This window comes from Scyliorhinus torazame, chromosome 19 (genome assembly GCF_047496885.1).
Source record: "Scyliorhinus torazame isolate Kashiwa2021f chromosome 19, sScyTor2.1, whole genome shotgun sequence".
Taxonomy (NCBI): Eukaryota; Metazoa; Chordata; class Chondrichthyes; order Carcharhiniformes; family Scyliorhinidae; genus Scyliorhinus; species Scyliorhinus torazame.
The window spans coordinates 46,044,522-46,063,117 of record NC_092725.1 but is presented as its reverse complement, the minus strand read 5'-3'; the positions used below and the strand labels follow the sequence as shown (position 1 = coordinate 46,063,117).

Sequence of the window (18,596 nt, the reverse complement as noted above, 5' to 3'; positions counted from 1 at the left end):
CTCTCTCCACAGTTGCTGTCAAACCTGCTGAGTATTTCCAGCATTTCTGTGTGTGTTTCTCACTTTGTAAACGGGTGTTTAAGAAGTGAATTTGCTGCATTCATCTGAATGCCATTGAATGTTTTTTTAAAAATTCTGAACGATCAAACCTTTTCTGTGGCTGCGAAGGTGGGGCTTATTTTTACGGGAAAATTGAACATTTTCTATTTCAAGCAACCACGGTCAGTATTGAGGTACAAATACTGATGAAAGCTCCCCCATCCTGCCCCCATAATATGCGCCCATTGCCAATTGGGCTAAATTACAGTCTTTTTTTTCATGAGCCTATCAATTGGGTACTCGATTGAGACTGTTCAACTCATTCAACGCAGGATTCCTGGTGGTTAACAGACAAAAAATAATTAATTAGTTAGTACTTAATGTTGCTATATAATGTTGAATCATAGAAACATGCAGCACAGAAGAAGGTCATTCAGTCTATTGTGTCTGTTCCAGTCAAAATGTTAGCTCTTTTCTCTCCCTACAGATGCTGCCAGACCTGCTGAGATTTTGCAGCATTTTCTCTTTGGTTTCAGATTCCAGCATCCACAGTAATTTGATTTTATTTATGGTGTCTGTGCTGACACTTTGAAAGAACAATCGCACTCTTGCTTACTGCTTTTTTGATGATGGGTTCCTCATCATCAAACTGCCTGTCCACTTCCCTCTTGATGTTATCGAAGCAGCTTCCACTATCTTTGCAGTTAGAACATTCCTGATGCTGACAAATCTCTGCTTGCCTATTTTATGAGGGCTTGGGGGGAATTTTATGTCTGTTGAAGTCAGACCCATGCCTACCAAAGCATGCTTTATCTCAGGTTGTCACTTGTTGCGAGCCTCAGGTTATTGCTGCAGCACAGTTAGACCCAGGTAACGGTCCACTACACCTTGTTTAAACCCTGCACCAACTGCGGTTAACAATGTATCCCCTCTCGTGCAGACAATCCTGTTGGTCCCGTGAGATGGTTGACTTGAGCCAAATAAAACACAGCTTGTACTTCATCACAACATGATTGGACCAAAGTCAATTGGAACGAAAATCAGGACTAGCAGCGGAATCACTATTGCCCTTTTCACGCTGTCACCCAAATCAGTCATGTTCATTTTTTTCTGAATATGAAATCATTCTGCAAAGAATGTCATCAATTTTTTAGGGGAGATAGAGATCCGTATTTGAGGGTGGGTAAGGTGTTACAGTCCTTTGCATTTCATTTGTATTTCATGTTATTTATAATTTCGTGGTGTGCGGATCTGATTTCATAAAAACTCAGATTCCCCCCTCCCACATTTCCTCTCTGCCTCATAGGCTCTGGCGGCCCTGTGAACATTGGTGGGCAGTTTGACCAAGTTTAGTCCTGTCCTCTTGCACCCCATGTGGACTCTCTCGAGCAGTCCTGTGCTAAAATCATTATTTTTTTTTACCGCTCATGTACCTCCCTCACAGCCCAGAGGCTGTGGAAGAGCTTGTAGTAGCCCCAAACAGGCAGCACGGTGGCGCAGTGGTTAGTACTGCTGCCTCACGGCGCTGAGGTCCCAGGTTCGATCCCGGCCCTGGGGTCGGTGTAGAGTTTGCACATTCTCCCCGTGTTTGCGTGGGTTTCGCCCCCACGACCCAAAGATGCGCAGGGTATATGGAAATGCCACGCTAAATTGCCCCTTAATTGGAAAAATGAATTGGGTACTCTAAATTTAAAATTAAAAAAAAAAAAGTAGTAGCCCCAAACTGCTGTGATATCGGAGATTTAGTAATATCGCAGTGCCATTCGGGAGTGTGCACGTGTTTCAATCGTCAGCGCTTCACAATCTGAGAAGTTTACAGTGAAAGCCTTCAGTTGTGCGGAGACACCGGAGAAGTGACAATTGTTCATCTTAGCGCCGAGAAAGTCATGGCGAGATTTAAAAGCGATGTTGAAAATTTAGCGGATTGAGTAGCAGCAGAGTCAGTAACCAGAGGCCACAGATGTAAAGTAATAGGCAGACGCTCCAGAGGGGGATGTGAAGATTTTTGTTTTATGCAGGGATCTGCAGTGCAAAATCTGAACTGCCTTAAGTTTCATTAGAGAATTGGTTAAGTAATTGAATGGGGAGTCATTTTCAGGGCCATGCACAAAGAGCAAGGACATTAGGCGAATAACCCTTTCAAAGGCACAATGTATTGAATGGCCTCCTGCAGTGCTGTAGGATTCTATAGCTGTTAAATGTCTCCCTGGTTAAATGGCACTGAGCTTGTGTGAGAAAAAACTCATTCACACAGCGAGTGGTTGGGGTCTGGAATGCACTGCCTGGAGGTGTGGTGGACGCAGGTTCAATCGAAGCATACAAGAGGGCACTCGATGATTATCTGAATAGAAACAATGTGCAGGGGTACGGGGAAAGGCAGGGGTACGAGGAAAGGCAGGGGTACGGGGAAAGGCAGGGGTACGGGGAAAGGCAGGGGTACGGCACTAATTCATAATGCTTATTTGGGAACTGGTGCAGATATGATGCACCGTAACAGTTCTGTGTTTTTAAACAATTTGCACAGGTTTCATGTGATAGTTTAAGGCCTTTAAAGTAATGTTTTACAAGCAATAAAATATAATATATTCTTAATAAACCTGCATGCTGTCAACTGAAGTTTAGTTGAGTGTGTGTTCAAATGATTTATTTCAGCTTAGCTTTTCTGGACGATTCATAAAAATGGATATGTGAACTTCCCAAAAATGCCTCACTCTTCAATTGCTAAATAGCTTGCATTCTGAATTCTTTTCTAGGCCTATGAAGAGTACACAAGCAAGCTGGATGCACTGCAACAGCGCGAACAGCAATTGCTTGAGTCCATGGGGAATGGTACGGAGTTCCCAAACACTAATCCCACCCTGACGGAACTGATGGAGCCCTGCACACACCTTTCTGTCACTCAGAGCTCTCCAAGCCTGTTACAGAACCCAAGTGACAGTTCGAGAGCCAACCCCAAATCTCCTCAGAAACCCATTGTTCGAGTCTTCCTACCCAACAAACAGAGGACTGTGGTGAGTAAAAACAGTGAAGAGAGTGACATGAGATTCTGAGGAACAGCTGCAGGCCATCAAGTGGTCCTAAGTTCATGAAGACTGGAAATCCATAAGGTAATTTGTATTGTGGACCTTTATGGACATAATACAAATATATTTCCTCAACATCACCTACCTGCACCTGCTGGAATGTCTAACCACAGGGAGCTCTTTCTTCGAGGTTGTTTATTTTATTAATTTTCCTAAGTTGGCTTTATTAATAGAAACATAGAGTACATGAGCAAAGATGTTGAACTTGTTCAGCCTCAGCTGGGGTATTGCGTTGCATTCCTAGCATTACACTTTAGGAATGATGTGAAGGCATTGGAGAGACTACGGAAAAGATTCACGGGAATGGTTCCAGAAATAAGGATTTATGTTTTGAAGATAGATTTGAGAAGTTGGAACGGCTTTCCTTCGAGTGAAGAAGGCTGAGAGGAGATTCGATCGAGCGATTCAAAATCAGGAGGTATCTGGACGGGTTAGATAGGGAGAAACTGTTCCTACTCGTGAAAAGATCGGGAATAACAGGGAACAGATTCGAATCACTTGGTAAAAGAAGCAAAAGCATTATGAGAATTGTTTTTTCACAGAGCCGGTGGTTAGCGTCTGGAATGCGCTGGCTGAGAGTGTGGTGGAGGCAGATTCAATTAAAGCATTTGAAAGGGAATTAGACTGAAAAGGCTTACGGGGAGAAGGCAGGAGAATGGTACGAAGTGAATTGCTCCTTTGGAGAGCTGGTGCAGGCACAATGGGCCGACTAGTCGCCTCCTGTGCTTTAACAGTCCTGTGATTTTGTGTGGTTCATTTCATATGATCGTGACCCTGCTGTGTACTGTCAAATGTACTCAATTAAATGTTACACATTTAATGGGGAACACCCGGCATATGAGATGGGGACACTACTCGTGTACTCCATTAAATGTGCCCCCTACTCATGTACCTGGTGTATCCCATTAAATATGCCCCCTACTCATATTCCTGGTGTATCCCATTAAATGTGTCCCCATCTCATATGCCTGGTGTTCCCCATTAAATGTGTCCCCATCTCATATGTCTGGTGTTCCCCATTAAATGTGTCCCCATCTCATATGCTTGGTGTTCCCCATTAAATGTGTCCCCATCTCCTATGCCTGGTATCCCCCATTAAATGTGTCCCCATTTCATATGCCTGATGTTCCCCATTAAATGTGTCCCCATCTCATATGCCGGGTGTTCCCCATTAAATGTATCCCCATCTTATATGCCTGGTGTTCCCCATTAAATGTGTCCCATACTCATGTACCTGCTGCATCTGAGGAAGGGGCAGCGCTCCGAAAGCTAGTGACATCGAAACAAACCTGTTGGATTTTAACCTGGTGTTGTAAGACTGTGCTGTACTAAATTAAGGTATTTCCTTTAGTGGAGAGGTCAATAACTAAAGGGTGCATATGTAAAGTAAATTGGACAATGGATTAGATAATTGAAGATAATTTGTTTCACCCAGGGGGTTGTGTGGGTCTAGAACTCACTGCCTGAAAGAGTGGGAGAGGCAGAAACCATCATTGCACTGAAACAAAATACTCGCATATGCTTTAAATGAGTTGTAACCTACGTGGTCATGGACGAAGCCATAAACTACACTGGATAACTGATTTTCAACCCCCACAGATATGATGGGCTGAATGTCCTCACTGTGTGAAACAAATCTTCAGTGTTTCTGTGCAGCCTGCTGAGGATCACAGTTATATAGCAAGGATAGCACGGTAGCATAGTGATTAGCAAAATTGCTTTACTGCTCCAGGGTCCCATGTTCGATTCCTGGTTTGGATCACTGTCTGTGTGGAGTCTGCACGTTTTCCCCATGTGTGCGTGGGTTTCCTCCGGGTGCTCCAGTTTCCTCCCACAGTCCAAAGATGTGCAGGTTAGATGATTGGCCATGCTAAATTCCCCCTTAGTGTCCTTAGTTGGGTGGGGTTACTGGGTTATGGGGATAGGGTGGTGGTGTGCGGTTGGGTAGTGTGCTCTTTCCAAGAGCCGGTGCAGACTTGATGGGCCGAATGGCCTCCTTCTGCACTGTAAATTCTATGAAATTCTATGATACAATTAATAAAAAGCAAAGTTTAAAGTGTTGGGTAAATAAGGTCTGATGCAGTTATGGTTGGAATCGGCACATTCAAGATCACAAGCATTTCTTCCCTCTTCCAGACAACAGATGGTCAAAAACAACAATGTGTATTTATACAGCACTTTTAAGGTGGCAAAGAGTTCCAATCCACTTCACAGGAACAGAAACAATATGTGTAGCTGAGCCACATTAAAATGTATGAGGAAAGATGGCCAAAAGTTGATTTGAATAGGTGGGATTTAAGGAGCCTCTCAAAGAGGGGAGAAGATTAGAAAGGCTGAAGGTTTAGACCAAAGAATAAAGAAAATTACAGCACAGGAACAGGCCCTTAGACCCTCCCAGCCTGCGCCGATCCAGAGCCTTTATCTAAACCTGTCTTCTATTTTCCAAGGATCAACTTCCCTCTGTTCCCCGCCCGTTCATATATCTGTCTAGATGCATCTTAAATGATGCTATCGTGCCCGCCTCTACCACCTCCGCAGGCACCCACCACCCTCTGCGTAAAATTTTTTCCACGCACATCTCTCTTAAACTTTCCCTCTCATCTTAAAATCGTGACCCCTTGTAATTGACACCCCCACTCTTGGAAAAAGCTTGTTGCTATCCACCCTGTCCATACCTCTCATAATTTTGTAGACCTCAATCAGGACCCCCTCCGTCTTTCCAACGAAAACAATCCTAATCTACTCAACCTTTCTTCATAGCTAGCACCTCCATACCAGGCAACATCCTGGTGAACCTCCTCTGCACCCTCTCTAAAGCATCCACATCCTTCTGGTAATGTGGCCGACCAGAATAGCACGCAGTATTCCAAATGTGGCCTAACCAAAGTCCTATACAACTGTAAATGACCTGCCGACTCTTGTACTCAATACCCCATCCGATGAAGGCAAGCATGCTGTATGCCTTCTTGACCACTCTATCGACCTGCGTTGCCACCTTCAGGGTACAATGGACCTGAACTCCCAGATCTTTCTGTACATCAATTTTCCCAAGGACGCTTCCATTGACCGTATAATCTGCTCTTGAATTAGATCTTCCAAAATGCATCACCTCGCATTTGCCTGGATTTAACTCCATCTGCCATTTCTCTGCCCAACTCTCCAATCTATCTATATTTTGCTGTATTCTCTGACAGTCCTCCTCGCTATCTGCAACTCCACCAATCTTAGTATCATCTGCAAACTTGCTAATCAGACCACCTATGCCTTCGTCCAGATCATTTATGTATATTACAAACAACAGTGGTCCGAGCACGGATCCCTGTGGAACACCACGAGTCACCTTTCTCCATTTTGAGACACTCCCTTCCACCACTACTCTGTCTCCTGTTGCCCAGCCAGTTCTTTATACATCTATCTAGTACACCCTGAACCCCATACAACTTCACTTTTTCCATCAACCTGCCATGGGAAACTTTATCAAACGCCTTACTGAAGTCCATGTATATGACATCTACAGCCCTTCCCTCATCAATTAATTTTGTCACTTCCTCAAAGAATTCTGCTGAGCAGAAACTTATAGCCAAGTTCATAAGAACATAAGAACTAGGAACAGGAGTAGGCCATCTGGCCCCTCGAGTCTGCTCCGCCATTTAATGAGATCATGGCTGATCTTTGTGGACTCAGCTCCACTCTCCGGCCCGTACACCATATCCCCAAATCCCTTTATTCTTTAGAAAGGTATCTATCTTTTTTTAAAAAACGTTTAAAGAAGGAGCCTCAACTGCTTCACTGGGCAAGGAATTCCAGAGATTCACAACCCTTTGGATGAAGAAGTTCCTCCTACACTCCGTCCTAAATCTACTTCCCCTTATTTTGAGGCTTTCCCCGACCAGTGGAAACAACCTGCCAGCATCTATCCTCTCTATTCCCTTCATAATTTTATATGTTTCAATAAGATCCCCCCCGCATCCTTCTAAACTCCAATGAATACAGTCCCAGTCTACTCAACCTCTCGTCATAATCTAATCCCCTCAACTCTGGGATTAACCGAGTGAATCTCCTCTGCACTCCCTCCAGTGCCAATATGTCCTTTCTCAGTTAAGGAGACCAAGACTGAACACACTACTCCAGATGCGGCCTCACCAACACCCTATACAATTGCAGCATAACCTCCCTAGTCTTGAACTACATCCCTCTAGCAATGAAAGACAAAACTCGATTAGCCTTCTTAATCACCTGTTGCACCTACACACCAACCTTTTGCGACTCGTGCACCAGCACACCCAGGTCCCTCTGCACAGCAGCATGTTTTAACATCTTACCGTTTAAATAATAATCCATTCTGCTGTTATTCCTCCCAAAATGGATAGCCTCACACTTGGCAACATTGAATTCTATCTGCCAGACCCAAGCCCATTCACCTAACCTATCCAAATCCTTCTGCAGACTTCCGGTATCCTCTGCCCTTTTTGCTTTACCACTCATCTTAGTGTCATCTGCAAACTTTGACACATTGCACTTGGTCCCCAACTCCAAATCGTCTATGTAAATTGTGAACAACTGCGGGCCCAACACTGATCCTTGAGGGACCCCACTAGTTACAGGTTGCCAACCAGGGAAACACCCATTTATCCCCACTCTCTGCTTTCTGTTAGTTAACCAATCCTCTACCCATGCTACCACTTTACCCTCAATGCCATGCATCTTTAGTTTATGCAGCAACCTTTTGTGTGGCACCTTGTCAAAAGCTTTCTGGAAATCCAGATATACCACATCCATTGGCTCCCCGTTATCTACTGCACTGGTAACGTCCTCAAAAAATTCTACCAAATTAGTCAGACACGACCTACCCTTTGTGAACCCATGCTGCGTCTGCCCAATGGGACAATTTCCCTCCAGGTGCCCCGCTATTACAATCATCTCAAGGTCCTCACCTATCATATCTTTATTTCCATCAGTCACTGGCATGTTATTTGTGTCCTCCACTGTGAAGACTGACCCAAAAAACCTGTTCAGCTCCTCAGCCATTTCCCCGTCTCCTATTATTAAATCTCCCTTCTCATCTTCCAAAGGACCAATATTTACCTTAGCCACTCTTTTTTGTCTTATATATTTGTAGAAGCTTTTACTATCTGCTTTTATGTTCTGAGCCAGTTTACTTTCATAGTCTACCTTACTCTTCTTTATGGCTTTTTTAGTAGCTTTCTGTTGTCCCCTAAAGACTTCCCAGTCCTCTAGTCTCCCACTAATTTTTGCCAGTTTGTATGTTTTTTCCTTCAATTTGATATTCTCCCTCACCTCCTTAGATATCCACGGTCGATTTTTCCCCTTTCTACCGTCTTTTTTGTCGGTATGAACCTTTTCTGAACACTGTGAAAGATCGCTCGGAAGGTTCTCCACTGTTCCTCAACTGCTTCACCATGAAGTCTTTGCTTCCAGTCTACCTTAGCTAGTTCTTCTCTCATCCCATTGTAATCGCCTTTGTTTAAGCACAAAACACTAGTGTTTGATTTTACCTTGTCATCCTCCAACTGTATTTTAAATTCCACCATATTGTGGTCGCTCCTTCCAAGAGGATCCCGAACTATGAGACCATTAATCAATCCTGCCTCATTACACAGGACCAGATATAGGACTGCTTGTTCCCTTGTAGGTTCCATTACATACTGTTCCAGGAAATTATCCCGGGCACATTCTATAAACTCCTGCTCAAGGCTGCCTTTACCAACCTGGTTAAACCAATCGATATGCAGATTAAAATCTCCCATGCTAACCGCTGTACCATTTCTACATGCATCCGTTATTTCTTTGCTTATTGCCTGCCCTACCATCCTGTTACTATTTGGTGGCCTATAGACTACTCCTATCAGTGACCTTTTTCACCTTACTATTCCTGATTTCCACCCAAATTGATTCAACCTTGTCCTCCATAGCACCAATATCATCCCTTACTATTGCCCGGATGCCATCCTTAAACAACAAAGCTACACCACCGCCCTGACCGTCCATTCTATCCTTTCGTATAGTCTGATACCCTTGGATATTTAACTCCCAGTCGTGACCATCTTTTAACCATGTTTCAGTAATGGCCACTAAATCATAGTCATTCACGATGATTTGCGCCATCAACTCATTTACCTTATTTCGTATACTACGAGCATTGGTAAAGTACACTTCTGCTGTTTTTTATGTCTTTGTTATGAATCCTAACACCTTGATCAGTAACTTTTCGCAATTTATTTTTCCTCTTACCCTTTCTCCTAATTTTCCTTGTCTTTGAACCCATATCTCTACATAATGACCTGTCACGTAACCTGCTGCCTTGATCTCCATTAACCATTATACTGTCCATAGCTTTACACTTCCCTTCCCCCCAACTTGCTAGTTTAAAGTCCTTGTGACCAACCTATTTATCCTATTCACTAGAACACTGGTCCCAGAATGGTTCAGGTGAAGACCGTCCCAACGGTACAGGTCCCTCCTGCCCCAGTACTGATGCCAATGCCCCATGAAATGGAATCCCTCTTTGCCCTTAAATTGCCCTTAGTGTCCAAAATTGACCTTCGTGTTGGGTGGGGTTACTGGGTTATGGGGATAGGGTGGAGGTGTTGACCTTGGGTAGGGTGCTCTTTCCAAGAGCTGGTGCAGACTCGATGGGCCGAATGGCCTTCTTCTGCACTGTAAATTCTATGATTTCCCGCACCACTCCTTTAGCCACGTGTTAACTTTCCTAATTTTCTCAACCCTATGCCAATTGGCACGTGGCTCGGGTAGTAATCCAGAGATTATAACCCTGGAGGACCTGTTCTTTAATTTTGTCGCTAGTGTTCGATAATCCCCAAACAGGTCCTCTTTCCTAGTCTTACCTATGTTGTTAGTCCCAACGTGGACCACAACAACTGGATCCTCCCCCTCCCTCTCCAAAACCCTTTCAAGCCGATCAGAGATGTCCCTCACCCTGGCACTGGGCAGGCAACATACCATGCGGGACTCTCGATCTGGCTTACAAAGGATGCCATCAATCCCCCTAATTATAGAATCCCCTACAACTACCACTTGTCTTTTTGCTCCCCCCTCTTGAATGGCTTCCTGTACCACGGTGCAGTGGTCAGTCAACGCATCCTCCCTACAGCCCTCTTCCTCATCCACACAGGGAGCAAGTACCTCATACCTGTTGGACAAGGTCAAGGGCTGAGGCTCCTCAACTCCTAAACTCAAGATCCCCTTACCTGCCTCCCTTGCAGTCACACCACTCTGTCCCTGACCACTGTCCGAATTAACAGTACTTATTCTACCGGGTGTGACTGCCTCCTGAAACAAAGTGTCCAGGTAATTTTCCCCCTCCCTGATGTGCCGCAGTGTGTGCAGCTCGGTCTCCAGCTCATCAATTCTGAGCCGAAGTTCCTCGAGCAGCCAACACTTGCTGCAGATGTGGTCACTGACGGTCTCAATGGGATCCACCAGTTCCATCATCATACAGCAACAGCACATCACCTGTCCAGCCATATTCAACTAGTTAATTAATTAAAAATTTTTTTTATAGAACCTCAAGGATAAACCCGAACACCAACAAAAACACAGCCACTCACCCGAACTCAGTCATTCACCTAAACTCAGATGCACTCTGTTCCAATCAGCACTCCGTGTCTAAAGGCACTCCTGCCACACCTTTTGTGCACTCACCTCTCCCAGCACTGTCCCAGCTCTCTCCTCCCACGCTTTTAAAATCTCCCGGCTCTCTCCTCCCGCGCTGTTTTCGCTGTCCGGGCTCTCTCCTCCCGCGCTTTTTAAATCTCCCGCCTCTCTCCTCCCGCACTGTTTTCGCGCTGTTCCGCACACATGAGTGCGGCCTCAACTGGGACCTGGGATTCATGTCGCATTACATTCACCCCCCACCATCTGACCTGGGCTTACAAAATCTTACCAACTGTCCTGGCTTGAGACAATTCAGACCTCTTTAACCTGGGGTTACCCCATCTCTGGATATGTAAACACTTAATTAACTGCAAATGCTCGCATTCTAAGCATTGTCTTGCATATTTGAATTTGTTTATATATATATATGTTTCTGGAACATACCTCTTCATTTACCTGAGGAAGGAGCAGTGCTCCGATAGCTAGTGTTTGAAACAAACCTGTTGGACTTTAACCTGGTGTTGTAAGACATCTTACTGTGCTCACCCCAGTCCAACGCCGGCATTGCCACATCTATTAGGTTTGTAAGACATGACCTTCCCTGCACAAAACCATGTTGCCTATCACTGATGAGTCTATTTTCTTCCAAATATGTATAGATCCTATCCCTCAGTATCTTCTCCAACAGTTTGCCCACCACTGACGTCAAGCTCACAGGTCTATAATTCCCTGGATTATCCCTGCTACCCTTCTTAAACAAAGGGACAACATTAGCAATTCTCCAGTCCTCCAGGGCCTCACCCGTGCTCAAGGATGCTGCAAAGTTATCTGTTAAGGCCCCAGCTATTTCGTCCCTCGCTTCCCTCAGTAACCTGGGATAGATCCCATCTGGACCTGGGGACTTGTCCACCTTAATGTCTTTTAAAGTACCCAAGTTCCCGTAACAGCCTCCCCGAACAGGCGGCGGAATGTGGCGACTAGGGGCTTTTCACAGTAACTTCATTGAAGCCTACTTGTGACAATAAGCGATTTTCATTTTTCATTTTCATTTCAAAACTTCCCCATTCCTTATGCCGACTTGACTTAGAGTATTTAAACATCCATCCCTAGCCTCAACATCCGTCATGTCCCTCTCCTTGGTGAATACCGATGCAAAGTACTCATTAAGAATCTCACCCATTTCCTCTGACTCCACGCATAAATTCCCTCTTTTGTCTTTGAGTGGGCCAATCCTTATCTCTAGTTACCCTCTTATCATAGAATTTACCATGCAGAATCTTGCTCCTTATATACGAATAAAAGGCTTTGGGATTTTCCTTAACCCTGTTAGCCAAAGATATTTCATGACCCCTTTTAGCCCTCTTTATTGCGGTTTGAGATTTGTCCTACTTTCCTGATATTCCTCCAAAGCTTCATCAGTTTTAAATTGCCTCGATCTTATGTATGCTTCCTTTTTCATCTTAGCTAGTCTCACAATTCCACCCGTCATCCATGGTTCCCTAATCTTGCCATTTCTATCCCTCATTTTCACAGGGACATGTCTGTCCTGCACTCGAATCAACCTTTCCTTAAAAGACTCCCACATTTCAAATGTGGATTTACCCTTAAACAGCTGCTCCCAATCCACGTTCCCTAGCTCCTGCCGAATTTTGTTATACTTGGCCTTTCCCCAATTTAGCACTCTTACTTTTGGACCACTCTCCTCTTTCTCCATGAGTATTCTAAAACTTATGGAATTCTGATCGCTATTCCCAAAGTAATCACCGACTGATTACTGGGCAGGATTGGCAGCTAAACGTTCCAGGATTTAGATGTTTCAGGCGGGATAGAGGGGGATGTAAAAGGGGAGGCGGAGTTGCGCTACTTGTTCGGGAGAATATCACAGCTATACTGCGAGAGGACACCTCAGAGGGCAGTGAGGCTATATGGGTAGAGATCAGGAATAAGAAGGGTGCAGTCACAATGTTGGGGGTATACTACAGACCTCCCAACAGCCAGCGGGAGATAGAGGAGCAGATAGGTAGACAGATTTTGGAAAAGAGTAAAAACAACAGGGTTGTGGTGATGGGAGACTTCAACTTCCCCAATATTGACTGGGACTCACTTAGTGCCAGGGGCTTAGACGGGGCGGAGATTGTAAGGAGCATCCAGGAGGGCTTCTTAAAACAATATGTAAACAGTCCAACTAGGGAAGGGGCGGTACTGGACCTGGTATTGGGGAATGAGCCCGGCCAGATGGTAGATGTTTCAGTAGGGGAGCATTTCGGTAACAGTGACCACAATTCAGTAAGTTTTAAAGTACTGGTGGACAAGGATAAGAGTGGTCCTAGGATGAATGTGCTAAATTGGGGGAAGGCTAATTATAACAATATTAGGCGGGAACTGAAGAACATAGATTGGGGGCGGATGTTTGAGGGCAAATCAACATCTGACATGTGGGAGGCTTTCAAGTGTCAGTTGAAAGGAATACAGGACAGGCATGTTCCTGTGAGGAAGAAAGATAAATACGGCAATTTTCGGGAACCTTGGATGACGAGTGATATTGTAGGCCTCGTCAAAAAGAAAAAGGAGGCATTTGTCAGGGCTAAAAGGCTGGGAACAGACGAAGCCTGTGTGGCATATAAGGAAAGTAGGAAGGAACTTAAGCAAGGAGTCAGGAGGGCTAGAAGGGGTCATGAAAAGTCATTGGCAAATAGGGTTAAGGAAAATCCCAAGGCTTTTTACACGTACATAAAAAGCAAGAGGGTAGCCAGGGAAAGGGTTGGCCCACTGAAGGATAGGCAAGGGAATCTATGTGTGGAGCCAGAGGAAATGGGCGAGGTACTAAATGAATACTTTGCATCAGTATTCACCAAAGAGAAGGAATTGGTAGATGTTGAGTCTGGAGAAGGGGGTGTAGATAGCCTGGGTCACATTGTGATCCAAAAAGACGAGGTGTTGGGTGTCTTAAAAAATATTAAGGTAGATAAGTCCCCAGGGCCTGATGGGATCTACCCCAGAATACTGAAGGAGGCTGGAGAGGAAATTGCTGAGGCCTTGACAGAAATCTTTGGATCCTCGCTGTCTTCAGGGGATGTCCCGGAGGACTGGAGAATAGCCAATGTTGTTCCTCTGTTTAAGAAGGGTAGCAAGGATAATCCCGGGAACTACAGGCCGGTGAGCCTTACTTCAGTGGTAGGGAAATTACTGGAGAGAATTCTTCGAGACAGGATCTACTCCCATTTGGAAGCAAATGGACGTATTAGTGAGAGGCAGCACGGTTTTGTGAAGGGGAGGTCGTGTCTCACTAACTTGATAGAGTTTTTCGAGGAGGTCACTAAGATGATTGATGCAGGTAGGGCAGTAGATGTTGTCTATATGGACTTCAGTAAGGCCTTTGACAAGGTCCCTCATGGTAGACTAGTACAAAAGGTGAAGTCACACGGGATCAGGGGTGAACTGGCAAGGTGGATACAGAACTGGCTAGGCCATAGAAGGCAGAGGGTAGCAATGGAGGGATGCTTTTCTAATTGGAGGGCTGTGACCAGTGGTGTTCCACAGGGATCAGTGCTGGGACCTTTGCTCTTTGTAGTATATATAAATGATTTGGAGGAAAATGTAACTGGTCTGATTAGTAAGTTTGCAGACGACACAAAGGTTGGTGGAATTGCGGATAGCGATGAGGACTGTCTGAGGATACAGCAGGATTTAGATTGTCTGGAGACTTGGGTGGAGAGATGGCAGATGGCGTTTAATCCGGACAAATGTGAGGTAATGCATTTTGGAAGGGCTAATGCAGGTAGGGAATATACAGTGAATGGTAGAACCCTCAAGAGTATTGAAAGTCAAAGAGATCTAGGAGTACAGGTCCACAGGTCATTGAAAGCGGCAACACAGGTGGAGAAGGTAGTCAAGAAGGCATACGGCATGCTTGCCTTCATTGGCCGGGGCATTGAGTATAAGAATTGGCAAGTCATGTTGCAGCTGTATAGAACCTTAGTTAGGCCACACTTGGAGTATAGTGTTCAATTCTGGTCGCCACACTACCAGAAGGATGTGGAGGCTTTAGAGAGGGTGCAGAAGAGATTTACCAGAATGTTGCCTGGTATGGAGGGCATAAGCTATGAGGAGCGATTGAATAAACTCGGTTTGCTCTCACTGGAACGAAGGAGGTTGAGGGGCGACCTGATAGAGGTCTACAAAATTATGAGGGGCATAGACAGAGTGGATAGTCAGAGGCTTTTCCCCAGGGTAGAGGGGTCAATTACTAGGGGGCATAGGTTTAAGGTGAGAGGGGCAAGGTTTAGAGTAGATGTACGAGGCAAGTTTTTTACGCAGAGGGTAGTGGGTGCCTGGAACTCGCTACCGGAGGAGGTAGTGGAAGCAGGGACGATAGGGACATTTAAGGGGCATCTTGACAAATATATGAATAGGATGGGAATAGAAGGATACGGACCCAGGAAGTGTAGAAGATTGTAGTTTAGTCGGGCAGTATGGTCGGCACGGGCTTGGCGGGCCGAAGGGCCTGTTCCTGTGCTGTACATTTCTTTGTTCTTTGTTCTTTGAAACTTCAACCACCTGGCCGGGATCATTCCCCAATACCAGGTCCAGTATGGCCCCTACCCGAGTTGGACTATTTACATACTGCTCTAAAAAACTCTCCTGGATGCTCCTTACAAATTCTGCTCCATCTACGCCTCCAACACTACATGAGTCCCATTCAATGTTGGGGAAGTTAAAATCTCCCATCACGACCACCCTATTGCTCCTACATTTTTCTATAATCTGTCTACATATTTGTACCTCTACTTCACGCTCGCTTTTGGGAGGCCTGTAGTAAAGTCCCAACAATGTTACTGCACCCTTCCTATTTCTTAGCTTTACCCATATTGCCTCAGTGCTCGACTCCTCCATCGTGCCAAAGACAAAGAACAAAGACATGTACAGAACAGGAACAAACCCTTCGGCCCTGCAAACCCGTGCCGACCATGCTGCCCGACTAAACTACAATCTTCTACACTTCCTGGGTCCGTATCCCTCTATTCCCATCCTATTCATGTATTTGTCAAGATGCCCCTTAAATATCACTATCGTCCCTGCTTCCACCACCTCCTCCGGTAGCGAGTTCCAGGCACCCACTACCCTCTGTGTAAAAAAAACCTGCCTCGTACATCTACTCTAAACCTTGCCCCTCTCACCTTAAACCTATGCCCCCGTGTAATTGACCCCTCTACCCTGGGGAAAAGCCTCTGATTATCCCCTCTGTCTATGCCCCTCATAATTTTGTAGACCTCCATCAGGTTGCCCCTCAACCTCCGTCGTTCCAGTGAGAACAAACCGAGTTTATTCAACCGCTCCTCATAGCTAATGCCCTCCATACCAGGCAACATTCTGGTAAATCTCTTCTGCACCGTCTCTAAAGCCTCCACATTCTTCTGGTAGTGTGGCGACCAGAATTGAACACTATACTCCAAGTGTGGCCTAACTAAGGTTCTATGCAGCTGCAACATGATTTGCCAATTCTTATACTCAATGCCCCGGCCAATGAAGGCAAGCATGCCGTATGCCTTCTTGACTACCTTCTCCACCGGTGTTGCCCCTTTCAGTGACCTGTGGACCTGTACTCCTGGATCTCTCTGACTTTCAATACACTTGAGAGTTCTACTCCTTAATCAGAGCTGTGATAAAATCTCTGACCAGTAATCCAACTCCTCCACCCCTTTTACCTCCCTCCGTGTCCCTCCTGAATCATCTATATCCTCAGATATTTAGTTGCCAGTCTTGCCCTTCCCTCAACCATGTCTCAGTAATACCAATAACATCATATTCCCAGGTACTAATCCAAGCCCTAAGTTCATCTGCCTTACCTGCTACACTTCTCGCATTGAAACAAATGCACCTCAGACCACCTGTCCCTTTGCGTTCATCATCACTTCCCTGTCTACTCTTCCCCTTAGTCACATTGAGTTTATTATCTAATACCTTACTGGCTTTAGTTGCTGCCTCTTTACTGACCTCTAACTTCCTAATCTGGTTCCCATCCCCCTACCACATTAGTTCAAAACATCCCCAACAGTGTTAGCAAAAGCGCCTCCTAGGACATTGGTTCCAGTCCTGCCCAGGTGTAGACCATCCGATTTGTAATGGTCCCACCGCCTCCAGAACCGGTTCCAATGTCCCAAAAATCTGAGTAGCCACGTATTAATTCTGACTATTCTTGAATTTCTACTCTGACTGTCTCGTGGCACTGGTAGCAATCCTGAGATTACTACCTTTGATTACTACTTTTTAACTTATCTCCTAACTCCCTAAATTCTGATTGTAGGACCTCATCCCGTTTTTTACCTATATCGTTGGTGCCTATATGCACCATGACAACTGGCTGTTCACCCTCCCCCTTCAGTATGTCCTGCAGCCGATCCGAGACATCCCTGACCCGTGCACCCGGGAGGCAACATACCATTCGGGAGTATCGTTTTCGACCACAGAAACGCCTGTCTACTCCCTTTACGATTGAATCCCCAACGACTATAGCCCTGCCAGTCTTTTTCCCGCCCTTCTGCGCAGCAGAGCCAGCCACGGTGCCATGAGCCTGGCTACTACTGCCTTCCCCTGGTGAGTCATCTCCCCCAACAGTATCCAAAATGGAATACCTGTTTTGGAGGGAGATGACCGCAGGGGGCACCTGCACTTCCTTCCTGCTCTTTCTCTGCCTTTTGGTCACCCATTCCCTGTCTCCCTTTCCAATCCTAATCTGCTGTGTGACCAACTCACTGAACGTGCTATCCACGACCTCCTCAGCATCGCGGATGCTCCAAAGTGAGTCCATCCACAGCTCCAGAGCCATCATGCGGTCTAACAGGAGCTGCAGCTGGACACACTTCCCGCACATGAAGGAGTCAGGGGCATCGGCCGCGTCCCTGAACTCCCACATTGAGCACGAGGAGCAAAACACGGGTTTAGGGAGTAAGATAACCCAAGAGGATTAAAAGACAAATGCCCGGAGATAGTTAGGGAAATGACGAAAGGCGAATCGATCTGATAAAGGAGGCAGGTTTCAAATTGCAGGTTGATATTCACGGGTAGCATTGTGGTGTGAGGAAAAGAATAATTAACTGGGGAAGAGCGGACTTCAATGGCAAGAACAGAGCTCGGCCAGTTAAACTGGAACAAAAGATTAGCGGGAAAAACTGTCGTTGATCAATCGGCTACCTTTAAACATGAAATAGTTCGGACACAGTTACGGTACAATCCCTCGAAAGGCAAATAGGGCAAACAACTCCAGAGGTCCCTGGATAGAAAACGAGATAGAAATCAAGATAAGTAGAGGAAGTGTGAAAATGACAGGTGTTAAGTGGAAAATACATTCGAGAACCAAGAGAAGGTTCGGAGAGGAGGTGAAAAAGCATATTAAATCGGCAAAGAGGTATGATGGAAGAAGACTGGCAACCAACATAATGGGGAATTGCAGTCTTCTGTAGGCATATAAATAGTATAAAGGTGTTAAAAGGAGTAGGGCCGAGTAGGGACCAAAAATGGAATTTACACATGGAGACAGAGAGCATGGCTCAGATATAAAATAAATACTTTGCATCCATCTTTTACGAGACAATGCTAACCAGACGAGGAAACTCAAAATTGATAAGGAGGAAGTGTTGAACAGACTTCAGTATTTAAAGTTGACAAGGCAGCAGGGCCGGATGACTTGCATCCAAGGATATTGAAGGAAATGAGAGTGTAAATTGCAGGGACACTGGCCATAATCTTCCAGTCTTCTCTAATAATAATAATCTTTATCATTGTCACAAGTAGGGTTACATTAACACTGCAATGAAGTTACTGTGAAAATCCTCTAGTCGA

At 45.3% G+C, this 18,596-nt stretch overlaps 1 protein-coding gene across 4 annotated transcripts in view; it reads left to right on the top strand.

Moving 5' to 3' along the window:
* braf (B-Raf proto-oncogene, serine/threonine kinase) overlaps positions 1 to 18,596 on the top strand; it is a 202,240-nt gene that overhangs the window by 24,451 nt on the left and 159,193 nt on the right. For all 4 annotated transcript variants that reach the window (XM_072484234.1, XM_072484233.1, XM_072484232.1 and 1 more), the window contains exon 3: positions 2,793 to 3,050. In XM_072484234.1, coding sequence (XP_072340335.1) covers positions 2,793 to 3,050 — 258 coding nt within the window. The remainder of the gene's footprint in view (positions 1 to 2,792; positions 3,051 to 18,596) is intronic.